This window comes from Myxine glutinosa, chromosome 2 (genome assembly GCF_964187855.1).
Source record: "Myxine glutinosa chromosome 2, kmMyxGlut1.1, whole genome shotgun sequence".
In the NCBI taxonomy this organism is placed as follows: domain Eukaryota; kingdom Metazoa; phylum Chordata; class Myxini; order Myxiniformes; family Myxinidae; genus Myxine; species Myxine glutinosa.
In genome coordinates this window covers 74,723,148-74,738,929 of record NC_136262.1, presented here as the reverse complement: position 1 = coordinate 74,738,929, position 15,782 = coordinate 74,723,148, and the positions used below count along the sequence as shown (strand labels likewise).

At 46.7% G+C, this 15,782-nt stretch overlaps 1 protein-coding gene across 1 annotated transcript in view; it reads right to left on the bottom strand.

Moving 5' to 3' along the window:
* The window catches only part of MEGF10 (multiple EGF like domains 10), a 314,701-nt gene that overhangs the window by 30,192 nt on the left and 268,727 nt on the right, over nt 1-15,782 (bottom strand). The window contains exons 19-20 of the mRNA XM_068109104.2: nt 2,137-2,394; nt 183-307 (exon numbers count right to left, since the gene is read on the bottom strand). Coding sequence (XP_067965205.2) covers nt 183-307; nt 2,137-2,394 — 383 coding nt within the window. The remainder of the gene's footprint in view (nt 1-182; nt 308-2,136; nt 2,395-15,782) is intronic.

The following is a 15,782-nucleotide window of genomic DNA, read 5'->3' as shown; positions in this document are numbered from 1 at the left end:
GCTTGAGTTAACCCTTCACAATCGGGCTGAACGTTCTGCCCTGAGAGTGCAATTGAAATTGGTTTCCGGCACCACTGGATGTTCAGCTCTGTCTGGAGATGTAAACACGAATGTGTGTTTGATCAACGTTGGTTTATGTCATCATGAACACGACATTCCAAAAGAAAAATCGCAATACTTACCCTGGAAAGTGTTCTTTGTCCAGAATTGTTTGGCAGTGGGAGTGGGGGGCTGGAACATTGCGACAATGTATGGTAACTCGGGTTGGAGAAGTATTGGTGCGTTTGTCCATTGTAAGTCGTTTGATCTGCAGGAAGACCAAGCGACATGGGGGATTAAATCACTGCAAGCAGTTTGGCTCTCTCAAAGTTGATCTGCCGTAGTAGAAACAACAACTTTGCTTTAACAATTCACTTAACAGAACAATGGGTTGCAGAGACAAATATGAAAGCATCTATTAAGTAGCCACAGCATTGTCCACTTTACAGAGGTATCTAAGAGCTCTTTGCACTGCCCATTAAACGTTACAAATGAGGCCTACTGGGATTCATCATATCAGTGCACCAAGTATGCTGCGACTCACTCTAAAACCAGGTTTAACTCCCCGTGTGGTTTCTTTTAGGTTTGCTCTCAGAACTGTCTTCTCGTATGTGTCTTTTGTGCATCTGTTGGGAGAAGTTAAGGAGATCTCTTAAGAGCCATCCTTATTTCTATTTTGCACCAGCAGGGGTACCTGGCGTTGCCCGGTGCTGTTCTAATCCTGTTGGCATTTTGAAGAAATCAATTTTTTTTTTCTATTTTCTTTTGTGGGGGCCTAAAACGCTTCCCTACTCCCACAAAGGAATGGGGTCGGGGATCAAAAACTTGCGTCACCCATTGATGAGAACTAAGCATGAATTATGTGAGCTGAGGCATCTACAAGATTCACGGAAAGGATGGGGTTATGAAGGATAAACAGGACAAATTGAAATAAGCAAAGGTGTGAATAACATGAATGGATGACAAATATACTTCGAGAAATCTCTTTAAAGACAGCACCTAAAGAAAAGAAAATCCATAAGCGAGTGGAAAGGGAATAACATTGCTGGACTCTCCTGCGAGCAACAAGACCGAAGGCCAAGGTCTGTTGCTTTAACATCGCAGGCATGTCAGTGGTCCCTGATTTTTACAGCCTCTTCTCCTATATTGCTCCTTCTGCCCTCTCTCAGCCTTCTTCCAGTAAACATCTCCTCGTTAAACTTCCAAAATCCATGCTGATTGCACACCTCAACTCCTTTGTTCCTCGATTCTCCCATCTATCGAACCACCTTCCAGAGGCCGTTCTGCCCTCCAGGACTTCAAGCAGGCAGTGTACCGTCACCTCATGTCATCCCCCATCCTGACCCATGATCTTTATTATCCCCATTAACCCTTCCTTACCCAACTGTCTTACTCGCTGGTTTTGGTGTTTCCTTCCTTTCTCTTTCCCTCCCTCGCTCTCTCTCCCCTCCCTTCCCCCTCCCTCCCTCCTCCCTCCCTCTCACTTCCTCTCCTTCCCTCCCCCTTCCTCTCCTTCCCCCTTCCTCTCCCTCCCCCTTCCTCCTTCCCTCCCTCTCTCTCACTTCCTCTCCTTCCTGTCCTTCCCCCTTCCTCCTTCCCCCTCTCCCCGCCTTCCTCTCCCTCCCCTCCTTCCCTCTCTTCCCCTCCTTCCCATGTCACTCCCCCTCTCCCTCTCTCTTCCATTCGTTTATCCATTTGCTGGTTGCACCCAATTGTTGTCCTGCTTCCCCTCTGTCAATTTAACCTTACTCTTCCATGAGCCTCACTTTTGTAGAGAAAAGCAAATCAACTGTGGAGAGCTCGCAAAATATGTGAGGACTTTTGAGACGTTTAAGATTATTATGTTCATTCCCCCATCCCCCCCCCCCCCATCCTGCCCCCCAATCATTGCTGACAATGGAATCCCACAAAGCCAAGAGAGCAAATGCATGTCCGGAAAGACACCGTCACCGCACAAACCTCAGAAACATATTATATGGATTTAATGAGATTTAATGATGAAGAACAACATGTTCGATCGACAGCAAAATGAAGATGAGTAAATAACTTGGAAAGAGAAAACTGAAGAACGCATTCAGAAAAATATATCAGCAGCACCTGTAGCCTGAGGTTGAGCAGGTGCAGAAGGTGCTGCCCGGTTCAGAACGCGCACGGCTGGCGTGTAGGAAACGGGCGGCTCCTCCTGGTCTTTGGTCTTGTGGCGGCGCTGTCTATATATGAAGACCGCAATGAGTGCGAGCAGAACAGCAATGAGCAGTGCGATCCCGATGACGACCACCACGTAGTGCCCATCCCTGGGCATTGCAGAGCTGGACGCCTTGCTCAGGGCATCGGTGTTTTCGAAGATGGGTCCGGCTGGCGGAACAAATGGTGATCAGAAAAATAAGGTAATTAGCATATTTACATTTTAAATACAAAGCCTCCAGGTGTGTTCAACCTTCACCAGGAAGTAATCAAATAACATTACATAAGTTTTAGCTTCAGATGAGTTCATTGCTCTGGGAGATTCTGATTTGCATCGTTGCTTTTACCTGGCGTGTCCTGTAAGTCAAGGTGGGAATTTACGGATTTCGCCAGGGTACCTACTCTTCGTCGAATGACACAGATGGGCCGGAACAGCTTAATGCCCACCCAGGGGGGGTACACTTGTGATGTGACACCCTGCCAATGAAGCACAGATCCGACGGTAATCAAACCTGGACTACACACCTGAAGAAGGTGGGTGTTCTAGCTATGCAACACCTGTTGGATGGGACATTGAGTTTGTAGTACTAATCAAGTCTGTGTGAGGGCCGCAGGATGGCCTAGACCTAGAGGTACGCTTTCTCGCCTATAAGCCTGAGCCTGGGTTTGAATCCCGACCTAGCTATAAACCCATCCCAGTCTTTCACAGGCAGGTGATTCATCATTGTGTGTGCCGTCCCTGTTATCTACCAGCATTCGTTGGTGGACGTTGACTTTAAAGTCAGCCCTTAGGAATAGAAATTTCAAAAACAAAGGAAAAAACGAAGATTAAGCTTAATGGACCCAGTTTTGCATGCTCTTTCCAATGGTGCAACTCTCATCACCCACTAATTTCTGTTCAATTAGACATCAAAAGTTTGGTTAATGAAAAAAAAAAACTTGGTTTTTGTTAAAATGACCATCAAATATCGAAAGCATCGGCGTTACGTCTCTTCCAACAAACTTCAGAGAAAAATCTTTGACCCTCCATCTCTTTTTAATATTTTTCAAAAACAAGACCGAAAGTCTAACAGCAGTATAGCCGGGCTTGTAAAATATTATAAACCACAAACACATATGATTAGCTTTTTAAACAGTCGCTAATGCTGCTTTTAACATTAAACAAAGAAATTTGGAGGAATCTTGACATCCATGAGGTAAGTTTTACTTACAGAACTGAGCGAAGATCTACTGTAATCTATATACCCCACCACGGTTGGGGGTGTGCTAATTTATCAAGCAGCTAGCTAGCGCTTGCCAAGCCAGCCCTTCCTTAACGGTTTTGAATGGAGTGCTTCCTCGAATGCTTAAACCACTTGGTGATCTCTCCACAAGAAACTTGGTAAATGAACACACACCCAATGTTCTTGAGACCCGATCACAGATCGACTGTAATCTATATACCCCAAAGAGGAATGACCCTTCCTGCAGCTCCCGTAGTGATCGGATGTACTCGTAAATGAAAATGTCGGTCGGTGGACTCGGCGGTCGTAATGACATCATAAACGTAATGACGTAACAGACACAAAACTTCCGCTACTTTAATATGAAGAAGATGATATATTTTAACTTCCAGCACATTTACAGTCACAGCGAAGGGATTAGTGTTATGATTAGATTTAATATAATATTAACGTTGTATTTCGAAAATGATATTGCCATTAAAAAACCGAGGCCAATTCCTTACTTCCACGGTTATTAATATTCGTGCCGAACAACGCTTATCATAGTCCAAGCCATTTAGCCCAAATATGGGGCCAGATAGGAGAAAAACTGCAACACTACATATCAGTGCGAAATTGTATGCAGTAATATATACCAGATAACATATCAAAAGTCTAAAGCTCTAAAAATATGGGGTGTCTGTCAAAATCACTGGTACATGGACCCCCCTTTTCATCCTTTTGCGGTACGATTTGTTCACATTTTGCGATACATTCCGAGCACATGTGTTACATATTTATGTGAATGTATGTGAATTACCATCCAGGTCTTTGCTTATCCATGTGTAGTAGATTAAGGGTTGTTGTGGTTGGAGGGTCAGGAGCCCTTCTGAAAAGAGGCCGGAAACGGAAGAGGAAAAGACACGAGGAAGAAAAGCGACGAGGATTCTTCTTCCTCGCCCCGCTCCGACGAAAGGTGGGATTGATATTGAGCCGTGTGGAAAAGCGGCGTTCCCGAGCCCGTCTGGCGAGAGGAGTTACCGGGACGGATACCTGCCCGGTGGACGTCAAACTGTCGTGTGGCCGTGCACCGACCCAGCGTCTGGCACCGTTCGCGACACCGTCTAAAAAGACGCGTACGGGTCGCACGTTGGGGCCTAACACGCGTTGCAAGCGGCGTGGGGCTTTTGGCTTGCTTTACCGTACCCGCTTCGCGTGGCCACGAGGGGCTGCAGCCGTGGTGCCTGGTACGATACCTGCCCGGTGGAAACACGTCCACCCGGGGTTCGTTCAACCGCCCGAGTGCGGCGACGCCGACCATCATCTTGGTCAGGAGGGGCCCAGAGACATTGTGCGGGACAGAGACCAAAAGGGGGTCGTGAGTACCAACGGGGACACACATATATAAGATGGCCATCTTCATCATATAGGGAATTGATTGTGGATTGGGAATTGTTGATGGTTGTTTGTTGTTGATTGCTCGGGGAATATATCCTTGATTGTATCATTGAAATTGTATGATATCCTTACCCTTGAAATATATCATTGAACATCAGTTTTCTCTTGGGTGGAATTCATGGGGATTGCGTTGCGAAAGCGCATATATAATACTACTTTCTGGCGAAGTTCCTCTCACGGTCCGGGGGTCACCGAGACCAGGTAGTCACCGAGGGGACCACGTAACAGAATTGGGGGCTCGTCCAAATTACGATTTGCGGATTCGCAATTGGGTCTACGTCCGGGATCTAAAATTGTATAAAATAATAAAATAATATTTTTATTAATTAAAATTTATTAATTAAGTATTAATTGGAAAATTTTTGGGGAAATTGGGGTAAAGTCTTGGGTGAAGGTTAACAGGTGTTAACGATAGTCACCATGGCGTTTGTGGCACAGAACTTTGCGGTAACACCGAGTGAGGCACAGTTCCGAGCGTTACTAAAGTCGGACCTCTTGAAATTGGCCAAACATTTTAACTTGGAGGTCCGAACTAATTTGAGGAAGGCAGAGTTGCAGGCCACGGTGATACAATCTATGGTGGGATTAGGAACATGGGACGAGTTAGCCTGGGAGTGGCTACCCGAAGAACCAGAAGACGTTGAGCTCCGGAAACTGGAGTTGCAATTACGGAGCCAGGAACGGATCAAAGAAGAAGAAAGGAAAGCAGAAAAGGAAAGAGCAGAAGAAGAGAGGAAAGCAGAAAAGGAAAGAGCAGAAGAAGAAAGGAAAGCAGAAAAGGAAAGAGCAGAAGAAGAAAGGAAAGCAGAAAAGGAAAGATCAGAAGAGGAAAGGAAAGCAGAAGAGAGGAGAGAAGAGAAACAAGCAGAGGAAAGGAGAGTGGAACGAGAACTCCAGGAAAGGTTAAAAGAAGAGGAAAGGAAAGCAGAAAAGGAAAGAGCAGAAGAAGAAAGGAAAGCAGAAGAGAGGAGAGAAGAGAAACAAGCAGAGGAGAGGAGAGCTGCAAGGGAACTCGAAGCAGAGGAGAGAAAAGCAGAAAGGGAATTAAAGGAACGTGACATGGAGCTTCGGCAGGAAATTAAATTCAAGGAGCTGGAGTTAATGAGAGAACGGGGAGAGGCACCACCCTTGCTGACGGGGTCGACACCTAACCAGAAAACCTGGGATGTGGGCAGACATGTGAGGCTGGTTCCACCGTTCAGTGAAAAGGAAGTCGCGAAATTTTTTCCACACTTTGAGAAAGTGGCTCGACAATTAAACTGGCCGGAGGAGGCCTGGACCATACTAGTGCAAAGTGTGCTGGTGGGAAAAGCTCAAGAGATTTATTCGGCGCTACCAATGGACCAATGTGCAGATTATGAGGTACTGAAGAAGCACATCCTCAAAGCCTATGAGTTGGTTCCGGAAGCTTACAGGCAAAAATTCAGGAATGCCAGGAAGAGGGAGAGTGAGACCCATGTGGAGTTTGCCAGAGTGAAAGAAAACATGTTTGATCGGTGGTGTGAGTCAAAAGGAGTTGGGAAAGACTTCGAAACATTGCGTGACTTGATCCTGGTGGAGGAATTCCAGCAGTGTGTCCACGAGGACATCAAAGTGTACCTGCAGGAAAAGAAAGTACCAAAGTTGTGGGACGCAGCCACCATGGCAGATGATTATGCCTTAACCCACCGAATAGGGGTCCACAAACCTAACTCCTCGCCTAGACTTCAGCAGGGGAGTTATGGAACACCCGGTGCGGAGAACGACCTTACATGGCGGCGGCCTCGAGATGATTATGGGGACAACTATGATACCCCAACTGTTAGAAATCAGAGGGCTACGGGCCCAAGACAAACTTATTTTTCGGGGGGCTCAAGGCCGACCCCGAGGTTCTCCCCCGGGCCTACTTGTGCTTTTTGCCATAAAACTGGACACTTGATGTCCCAATGTTACCTCCGGAAAAGGGAGAACCCGGAACGGAATCAGTCTAGTGCGACTCCGAATGCACTGGCAAGTGTGAGAAATCATTCTTGGAGAGCAGAGCTGGGGGAAGATTCCCCTGTCAAAGGTACGGCGTCCCAGGAGAACCTTGTTCAGGAGGGCTACAAACATTTCATTTCAGAGGAGTTCGTGTCGCTGGATGGCGACCCGGGTAACCAGAAGCCAGTTAGGGTATTGAGGGACACAGGAGCCCACCAATCGTTGATGCTGGAGGGCATTTTGCCATTGTCGGAGAAGACGGCAACTGGGGTTAGTGTGCTTTTACAGGGGGTCGGGGGCTATGTTAAAGCTCCGCTTCATGTCATCCAGTTGAGTTCTGAGTTGGTATCAGGGCCGGTCACCGTAGGCTTACAAGCCACCCTTCCTGTGGAGGGAATCTCTTTTATTATCGGGAATGATTTGGCCGGGGGGCGAGTTTCGGGTAATCCAATAATGGTGGACAAGCCCAGTAAGAAAAATAACACCACTCGGTTAGAGATGGAGATTCCGGGTATCTTTCCATCCTGTGCGGTGACTCGGGCTATGGGTAGAAAGCACGCGGAAGAGAAGGAGGAAGAAAGAGAGGGGGAGTTGAAACCCTTAGAGGTACGGGAAGACAACTCGGAAAAGGGAAATAACCAGGGGAGGGATTCCCAGGAATTTCGAGAAATGGTAGCGTCTGGAACGAAAGGGGACGTGGAGTGTCCGTCGGAGACCGCGGGGAACGAAGTGGAGCAAACCGCGCTGGTCCGAAGGAGACTAGTGGAAGAACAACACGAAGACTCGGAGATCCAGAGGTTAATTGAGAAAGCCGTTACGGAAGAAGAGGCTACGAAGATACCTGTGGGGTATTTCATGAAGGGGGAAACCCTAATGAGGAAATGGAGGCCACCGGAGGTGCCCGCAGACGATGAGTGGAAAGTTCACTATCAGATTGTGGTGCCACCGCTGTACCGGAAGGAGATCTTGAGTTTGGCACATGAGACCCCTTGGGCCGGGCACCTGGGAGTGAACAAGACCTGTGACAGGATATTGGTACATTTTTTCTGGCCGGGATTGCGACGGGATGTGGCGGAGTTCTGCAAGTCCTGCCATTCTTGTCAGCTGGTGGGAAAGCCGAATCAAAAAATCCCACCCGCCCCGTTAAAGCCAATTCCAGCTTTTGAAGAGCCATTCAGCCGAGTCATTGTGGACTGTGTGGGCCCTTTACCCAAAACCAAAGCTGGACATCAATACTTACTGACCATCATGTGCGCATCCACCAGGTTCCCCGAGGCAGTGCCTCTGAGGAAAATAACGGCGGCAGTTATTGCAAAGGCCTTGATTAAATTTTTCACTTGGGTTGGTCTACCTAAGGTCATCCAATCGGATCAGGGTTCCAATTTCATGTCCACACTGTTCCAGCAAGTGGTACACCTGTTGAGGGTGGAACAAGTAAGATCCAGCGCCTACCATCCCGAGAGCCAAGGGGCCCTGGAAAGGTTTCACCAGACTTTAAAGAATATGATCCGAACGTATTGTTTTGAATGTGCCAAGGATTGGGATGAAGGGATACCCCTATTGTTGTTTGCGGCGAGGGAGTCCGTGCAGGATTCCTTGGGATTCAGTCCGTTTGAACTGGTGTTTGGACACGCAGTGCGGGGACCGTTGAAATTGGTGAAAGAACAGTGGTTACTACAGGAGTCCCGGACACCGATGGTGGAGTATGTGTCCACAGTGAAACACCGATTGGCAAAGGCGTGTGATGTGGCACGACGGAACTTGAGAATGGCCCAGGGGAAAATGAAGGAGAGACATGACAAGACCTCGCAGATAAGGAATTTCAGTCCTCAGGACCGGGTGTTAGTATTGCTGCCCGTTCCAGGTCAGCCCCTCCAGGCTAGATATTTCGGTCCTTATGCAGTGGAGGAGAGGGTGAATGAGACAGACTACGTGGTGACCACTCCCGACCGACGGAAAAAGCGACAGTTGTGTCATGTCAACCGACTGAAGAAATATCATGAGAGGGAACCGGTGGAAGACGTAGTTCCTGTCTCACCTGTCGTATCGGTGAAAATGGACGGAAACGCCGGTGTGAAGTTTGATAACTTGGATGACCAGGCCTGCCCCAAATTGACGAACACCGAAGTGTTGAGTCATTTGGATGAGAAGTTAGGTCATTTAACAAGGGAACAGCAAGGACAACTGTCCAGCCTAATGTTCGAATTTAAACATTTGTTCACAGATGTACCTGGTCGTACGGACTTAGTATATCATGATATCGAGGTGGGGGAGGCCACTCCAGTGAAACAACACCCCTATCGGATGAACCCGGTGAAGATGGAGTATCTTCGGAAGGAGATGCAATATATGTTGGACAATGACATCATCGAACCAAGCAACAGTGAATGGAGCTCCCCATGTGTGTTGGTTCCGAAACCCGATGGCAGCTTCCGGTGTTGTACAGATTTAAAACGGGTGAATGCAGTGACCAAGACCGACTCCTATCCGCTCCCGAGGATTGACGACTGTATTGATCGAATAGGCCCAGCTAAATTTGTTACCAAATTTGACTTGCTGAAAGGGTATTGGCAGATCCCTCTTACCGATAGAGCCAAATAAATCTCAGCTTTGGTCACTCCGAATGGGTTATATCAGTACAAGGTCCTCCCTTTTGGGTTGAAGAACGGGCCGGCTACATTTCAACGACTGATTAATAGGCTCATTGCAGACCTGGAGGGGGTGGAGGCATATCTGGATGATGTAATCATCCACACCATGACCATGGAAGACCACATTAAGCAAATCCATGCATTTTTTCAGACGATGTCCGAGGCAGGTCTGACCATCAACTTAGCCAAGAGTGAGTTTGTAAGAGCACAGGTAGTGTTCCTCGGCCATGTAGTAGGGCAGGGTCAAGTACAACCAGTGACCGCCAAGGTAGAAGCTATCGATCGCTTCCAAGTCCCAAAGGGGAAGAAAGAGCTGATGAGATTCTTAGGTATGGCGGGGTGGTACCGGCGGTTCTGTAAGAATTTTTCGGATGTGGTAGCCCCTTTAACGAGTTTGTTGAGAAAGGAGACCCCATTCGTTTGGGATGGCAAATGTCAGGCGGCCTTTGCCCATGTCAAAGCGATACTAATGAGCTCTCCGGTCCTAACCGCTCCGGACTTTCAAGCACCTTTCAAGTTGGCCGTAGATGCAAGCGATGTGGGGGCTGGAGCGGTCTTGTTACAGGAAGATGAGGATGGGGTGGACCACCCCGTGTGCTACTACTCCAAAAAGTTCAATAATCAGGCAAATTATGCCACCGTGGAGAAAGAGACCCTGGCTCTCCTGCTAGGGCTTCAACATTATGAGGTGTATTTAGGAAGCACGTCCTTTCCCATAAAGGTCTTTACGGATCACAACCCCTTAACCTTCATTCAAAGAATGAAAAATAAAAAATCAGAGGTTGATGAGATGGAGTTTGGCTTTGCAGGGGTTCAACTTGGAAATTGAACATGTACGGGGCCGGGACAATGTCGTGGCGGACGCTTTGTCCAGAGTGAGTTAATCTGGGGGGGGTTGTGGTGAAATTTTGGTTGCTTTATTTTTAAGTGATAACTGTGCCCGGGGGGAACTGATAATGTGGGGGGGGGTTGAGTTATCTGGTTTGTTTCTCCAAATTGGCCGGCAAAGAAAGTTTTCGCTGGGTTCAAACTTTCTTTCTTGAAGGGGGGGAGTGTTACATATTTATGTGAATGTATGTGAATTACCATCCAGGTCTTTGCTTATCCATGTGTAGTAGATTAAGGGTTGTTGTGGTTGGAGGGTCAGGAGCCCTTCTGAAAAGAGGCCGGAAACGGAAGAGGAAAAGACACGAGGAAGAAAAGCGACGAGGATTCTTCTTCCTCGCCCCGCTCCGACGAAAGGTGGGATTGATATTGAGCCGTGTGGAAAAGCGGCGTTCCCGAGCCCGTCTGGCGAGAGGAGTTACCGGGACGGATACCTGCCCGGTGGACGTCAAACTGTCGTGTGGCCGTGCACCGACCCAGCGTCTGGCACCGTTCGCGACACCGTCTAAAAAGACGCGTACGGGTCGCACGTTGGGGCCTAACACGCGTTGCAAGCGGCGTGGGGCTTTTGGCTTGCTTTACCGTACCCGCTTCGCGTGGCCACGAGGGGCTGCAGCCGTGGTGCCTGGTACGATACCTGCCCGGTGGAAACACGTCCACCCGGGGTTCGTTCAACCGCCCGAGTGCGGCGACGCCGACCATCATCTTGGTCAGGAGGGGCCCAGAGACATTGTGCGGGACAGAGACCAAAAGGGGGTCGTGAGTACCAACGGGGACACACATATATAAGATGGCCATCTTCATCATATAGGGAATTGATTGTGGATTGGGAATTGTTGATGGTTGTTTGTTGTTGATTGCTCGGGGAATATATCCTTGATTGTATCATTGAAATTGTATGATATCCTTACCCTTGAAATATATCATTGAACATCAGTTTTCTCTTGGGTGGAATTCATGGGGATTGCGTTGCGAAAGCGCATATATAATACTACTTTCTGGCGAAGTTCCTCTCACGGTCCGGGGGTCACCGAGACCAGGTAGTCACCGAGGGGACCACTGGTCCTGGTCGTACATGGTATATAATGGTATATATATGGTACACATGGTATATAATTATACTTTTAATATCAGGAATTACATGCCTCTTCCTCTTGTTAACCCCCCGCTGGTCTTCATACTTCTCATGAGTACTTGCTCAATCATCAGGTCTGAGGAAATTCCAGCCCAAGCTCTACTACTTCTTCGGGCGACATGGAAGCCCTGAGTAAACTTACGGTGCACATCTGGATAGTCCTGTTCTAAGCTGTGCATTATTTGCAGGTAAATCCTGGCAGACTTAGCATAGAATGAATGACCTGAGGCTGCTACATATGGTAACATATCAGATACAGCTTCGAGGTGCAGGGACCAGTTTCCCATACGCTCGGCTTTGATGAATTTTCTTAAGATCTTCACCATATCCATATACTGTAACCACAGTTTCGCTGTTCGGTCTTTGGTCAATGATTCTGTCTGTGTTTGAAAGACTTTGCTGATCTTGTCAAGGATTGGATCACTTGCTACATCGTTGGAAGATCGTGTGCCTTTCATCAACGCATCATACAGGGTCCTTGCTTTACTCACATCTGGATGAATCACATCATCATCGGCCAAGCCACTCATTGCATCTTCATCCCGAACTGGCAAGTCTTCTGCAGTTCTGTATTGTGTTCCTCCAAGAGGATCAGACAGGAGGAGTGCATTCAGGACAGCATCCAGGAGGATGTGTGCCCGTACAGCCCTGGAAATTGCTTTTCCTGTTAGGATGTGATCCACTGCATTTGGTGCGTATATGAGTTCTAGCAGCTCCTTCAACCCAGAACCACCCATGAGGTGCCCTATGCTGCCAAGGAAGCTCATTTCCATATGAAAGGCACCTAGCCTTACCACAATACGTCGCATGGGGCTTCCATCTGGCTCCGAGAGAATGATCGACAATGCCTTCCACCATAGTGGCTGATCAAAGGTGATGATGGTAGGTACATCATGTTGTTTAGCATGTTGCGCAATGTAGTTGAGAGTGGAGTAGATGCATGTAGTGTCGCTCGAGCTCAAATCAATCATTGGGAGAAACAGGACAGACGATTTTGAATGCTGGACACCACGATGTAAGAGTTGCATCATCCCGGACCATGCAGGTCTTGGTATCTTGAACAGCAGTGACGTCTTCCACAGTACATCAAGGTTGGCTGTGGGATCATGGGCTCTCATGATAGGCACGCTCCCATAAGTCAAGGTTGCAAGTGCCTGGTCGTCAGCTCTATGGTACTGTATCTGGATTCTTCCAGTTGTTTCTATGTCGCTGGCAGTGACCTGAGCTCTAGGAATCGGATGTCCTTGTGTTGTTCCAGGGGTAATCATGGCTATTATCCCCATGCCATGGAAGGTGTTGTGTCCGTCTAAGGTTCTAATGTTGTGGTCGACGTTGTCAGCTGCATATTGAACAAATTCTCCCTTGTGGTTGGGTATGTCCGTACCCTGGTATACAGCTGCATTTTGGTTGAAACGTGTGACTTCCTTGTATGAGCTGCAGTACCCATGTGCATGCAGTGAATCAATAAGGAAACGAGAGGCGAAATGGTGCTGCAGCTGCACCCCTAGTGCAATTTGCAGTGGAGCAATCAGGACACGTGGTCGTGCAGCTTGCATTATAGCCTGACCAATTGAAGCTATCTTCAGCTCTACATCTTTTGCCTTCAAGATCTTTCCAAGAAAAATCTTCAGAGTATCAGGAAGAAAGTTGAGGCTGGCGTCTTTGAACTCAAAGTCTTCCGATGTTGGGTATGTTTCATTCCCTGTTTCCACTTGCTTTATGTCATCCAGTATGAATTTTGCGGCAGCTTCCAGGATTATTTTCTTCTGAATCATAGGATCCTTAGACTGGTTTGCATGAAACTCCAAAAGTACACTGTCAGCTGTTTGCCTCATCGTTGCAACATTCGATTTGCCATTAACTGTTGTGACAATGACTCTGTCGCCAAAGTGTTCAATCAGTCTGTCTTTCATATATCTTTGAGAATAGGACTCGGCATTTGAGTCAGCAAGATACTCGGCCATTTTGTCCACCAGATCAGAGATTGTGTTTTGTTCGTCATCATTTTCCTCAAGGAATTCAGTCACCTTTATAAATGCCTGACATCTGTCATCCAGAGCAGGACGACCGCCTTCGTGTGGTGATTTGTATCGTCTACCCAATTTCTGTTTCTTCTGTACTGTTTCATTATGTACAAAATTCAGAGGGATCAGTTTCCCTGTCCGGAAATTTGAACTGCATACCTGGTGATACACGGCATCTGCCGCTGGAAGGTCACACACAATGAGCAGTCGAGCCCGAACAGTATCGGCCCATGCATCGTTCCTTGTTGAGCACTTTTGCAGAAGACTATCTTTACATTCTGTAAATGTGATAGAGTGGACATCTCCTTGTTGTTTCCTGTTATCAAAGTTCACCTTTGTACCACAGAAGAGGCAATCTGCTTTGAAGTTGAAGGCTTCCTCTGCTGATCGGAGCGATACACTTGGGCCTGGTCTGTGTGTATCTCTGATACTCTGTGCTACCTTTATTGGATTGCAGTATACACGTCGGCATTCTTGATGAACAACTTGACCTGGAACAGTCTGTATTGGGTCACTGCGCTGGTCACTAACAACATTAATAGTCCGACTTCCCTTTTCACGAAGTGTCACTACTGGATTATCGTTGTTGGTGGATTCATTGCAGAACACACACGAATTGGCCGCCATTCTTCAGGGTTGGATTACCTGCAAATATAGAAAAGTTGAATATACTATTACTGTATGTTATTGCCAATAGACCTAAACATACTAAATACATGTCATTGATGGGATTAAAAACTAAGATATATATGGTTCACAAACAAATAATGATGTACCGTCGCTTGCTGTGGAGTGAGCAGTCTTTGTAAAACGGGGTGTGGTTAAATAAGACACTAAAACAGTAAAAACTTCACTTATATATACAATATTGTACAGTATGATATCCTTTATTTATTATATCGTGCTAGTGATTAGGTCCAGTGTATAAAATAAGCAATAGAAGTTCAGAGAGCGACAATAATCATAGCATGCGGCATATGTACGTCTTTTAACATGGGGCTAAATGGAGAAAACTTGATTGCATTATTTGAGAGTCACCCCATATTTTTAGACCTTTATACTTTTAGTATGTTATAAAGGTACCTTGAGGGTAATCAATACTAATGAGATCGGTAGTGTTGCAGTTTTTTCCCCGTCAAATGCTAAATGGCTTGGACTATCATGGCATCATGAACCATACACCGCTTCAATCCGTTAACTTTGTATTCATGACATTGGGATTAAAGTGTTATGGTTAGATTTACTATATTATTATTATCTTGCCAAAACGAAGTTTTTGCAAGATGTATTAGTCAGCTTGTATGTTTGTTTTTTTGTTTGTTTTTTTTTTTGTTTTTTTGTTTGTGGTTAATCATTTTTTTTCCACGTTTAGATCACTCTGTAGACCACAGTTATTATTGGAAACTCCTGTAACTTCGCATATCAGAGTCCTATAGAGATACCCTTCAGCACCCAAAATTTTGAAGGTCAAGGTCAAAGGTCAAGGTCACTTTGTGGTCAATCATGGAGGTCGACGAAACCCTTATTTTTTGAGTAACTTTGATCGGATCGTCTCCAAACTTCATGGGAATCTAGTATATGGTCCGGCGCTCAGCTGATTAGTTTTTGGTGGCGATCGGCCTTGACCTTCATGGTTAGCGCTGGAGGTCGAAAATTATTGACCCCAAGGTCAAATGTTGAAATCGTTATTTTTTGAGTAACTTTGATCGGATCGTCTCCAAACTTCATGGGAATCTAGTATATGGTCCGGCGCTCAGCTGATTAGTTTTTTGTGGCGATCGGCCTTGACCTTCATGGTTAGCGCTGGAGGTCGACCTTGACCTTTGACCTTGACCTTCAGATCACTCTGTAGACCACAGTTATTATTGGAAACTCCTGTAACTTCGCATATCAGAGTCCTATAGAGATACCCTTCAGCACACAAAATTTTGAAGGTCAAGGTCAAAGGTCAAGGTCACTTTGTGGTCAATCATGGAGGTCGACGAAACCCTTATTTTTTGAGTAACTTTGATCGGATCGTCTCCAAACTTCATGGGAATCTAGTATATGGTCCGGCGCTCAGCTGATTAGTTTTTGGTGGCGATCGGCCTTGACCTTCATGGTTAGCGCTGGAGGTCGAAAATTATTGACCCCAAGGTCAAATTACGAAACCCTTATTTTTTGAGTAACTTTGATCTTATGATCTCCAAACTTGGTGGGTATATAGGGTGTGGTATGGCGCTCAGTTGATTAGTTTTTGGTGTCG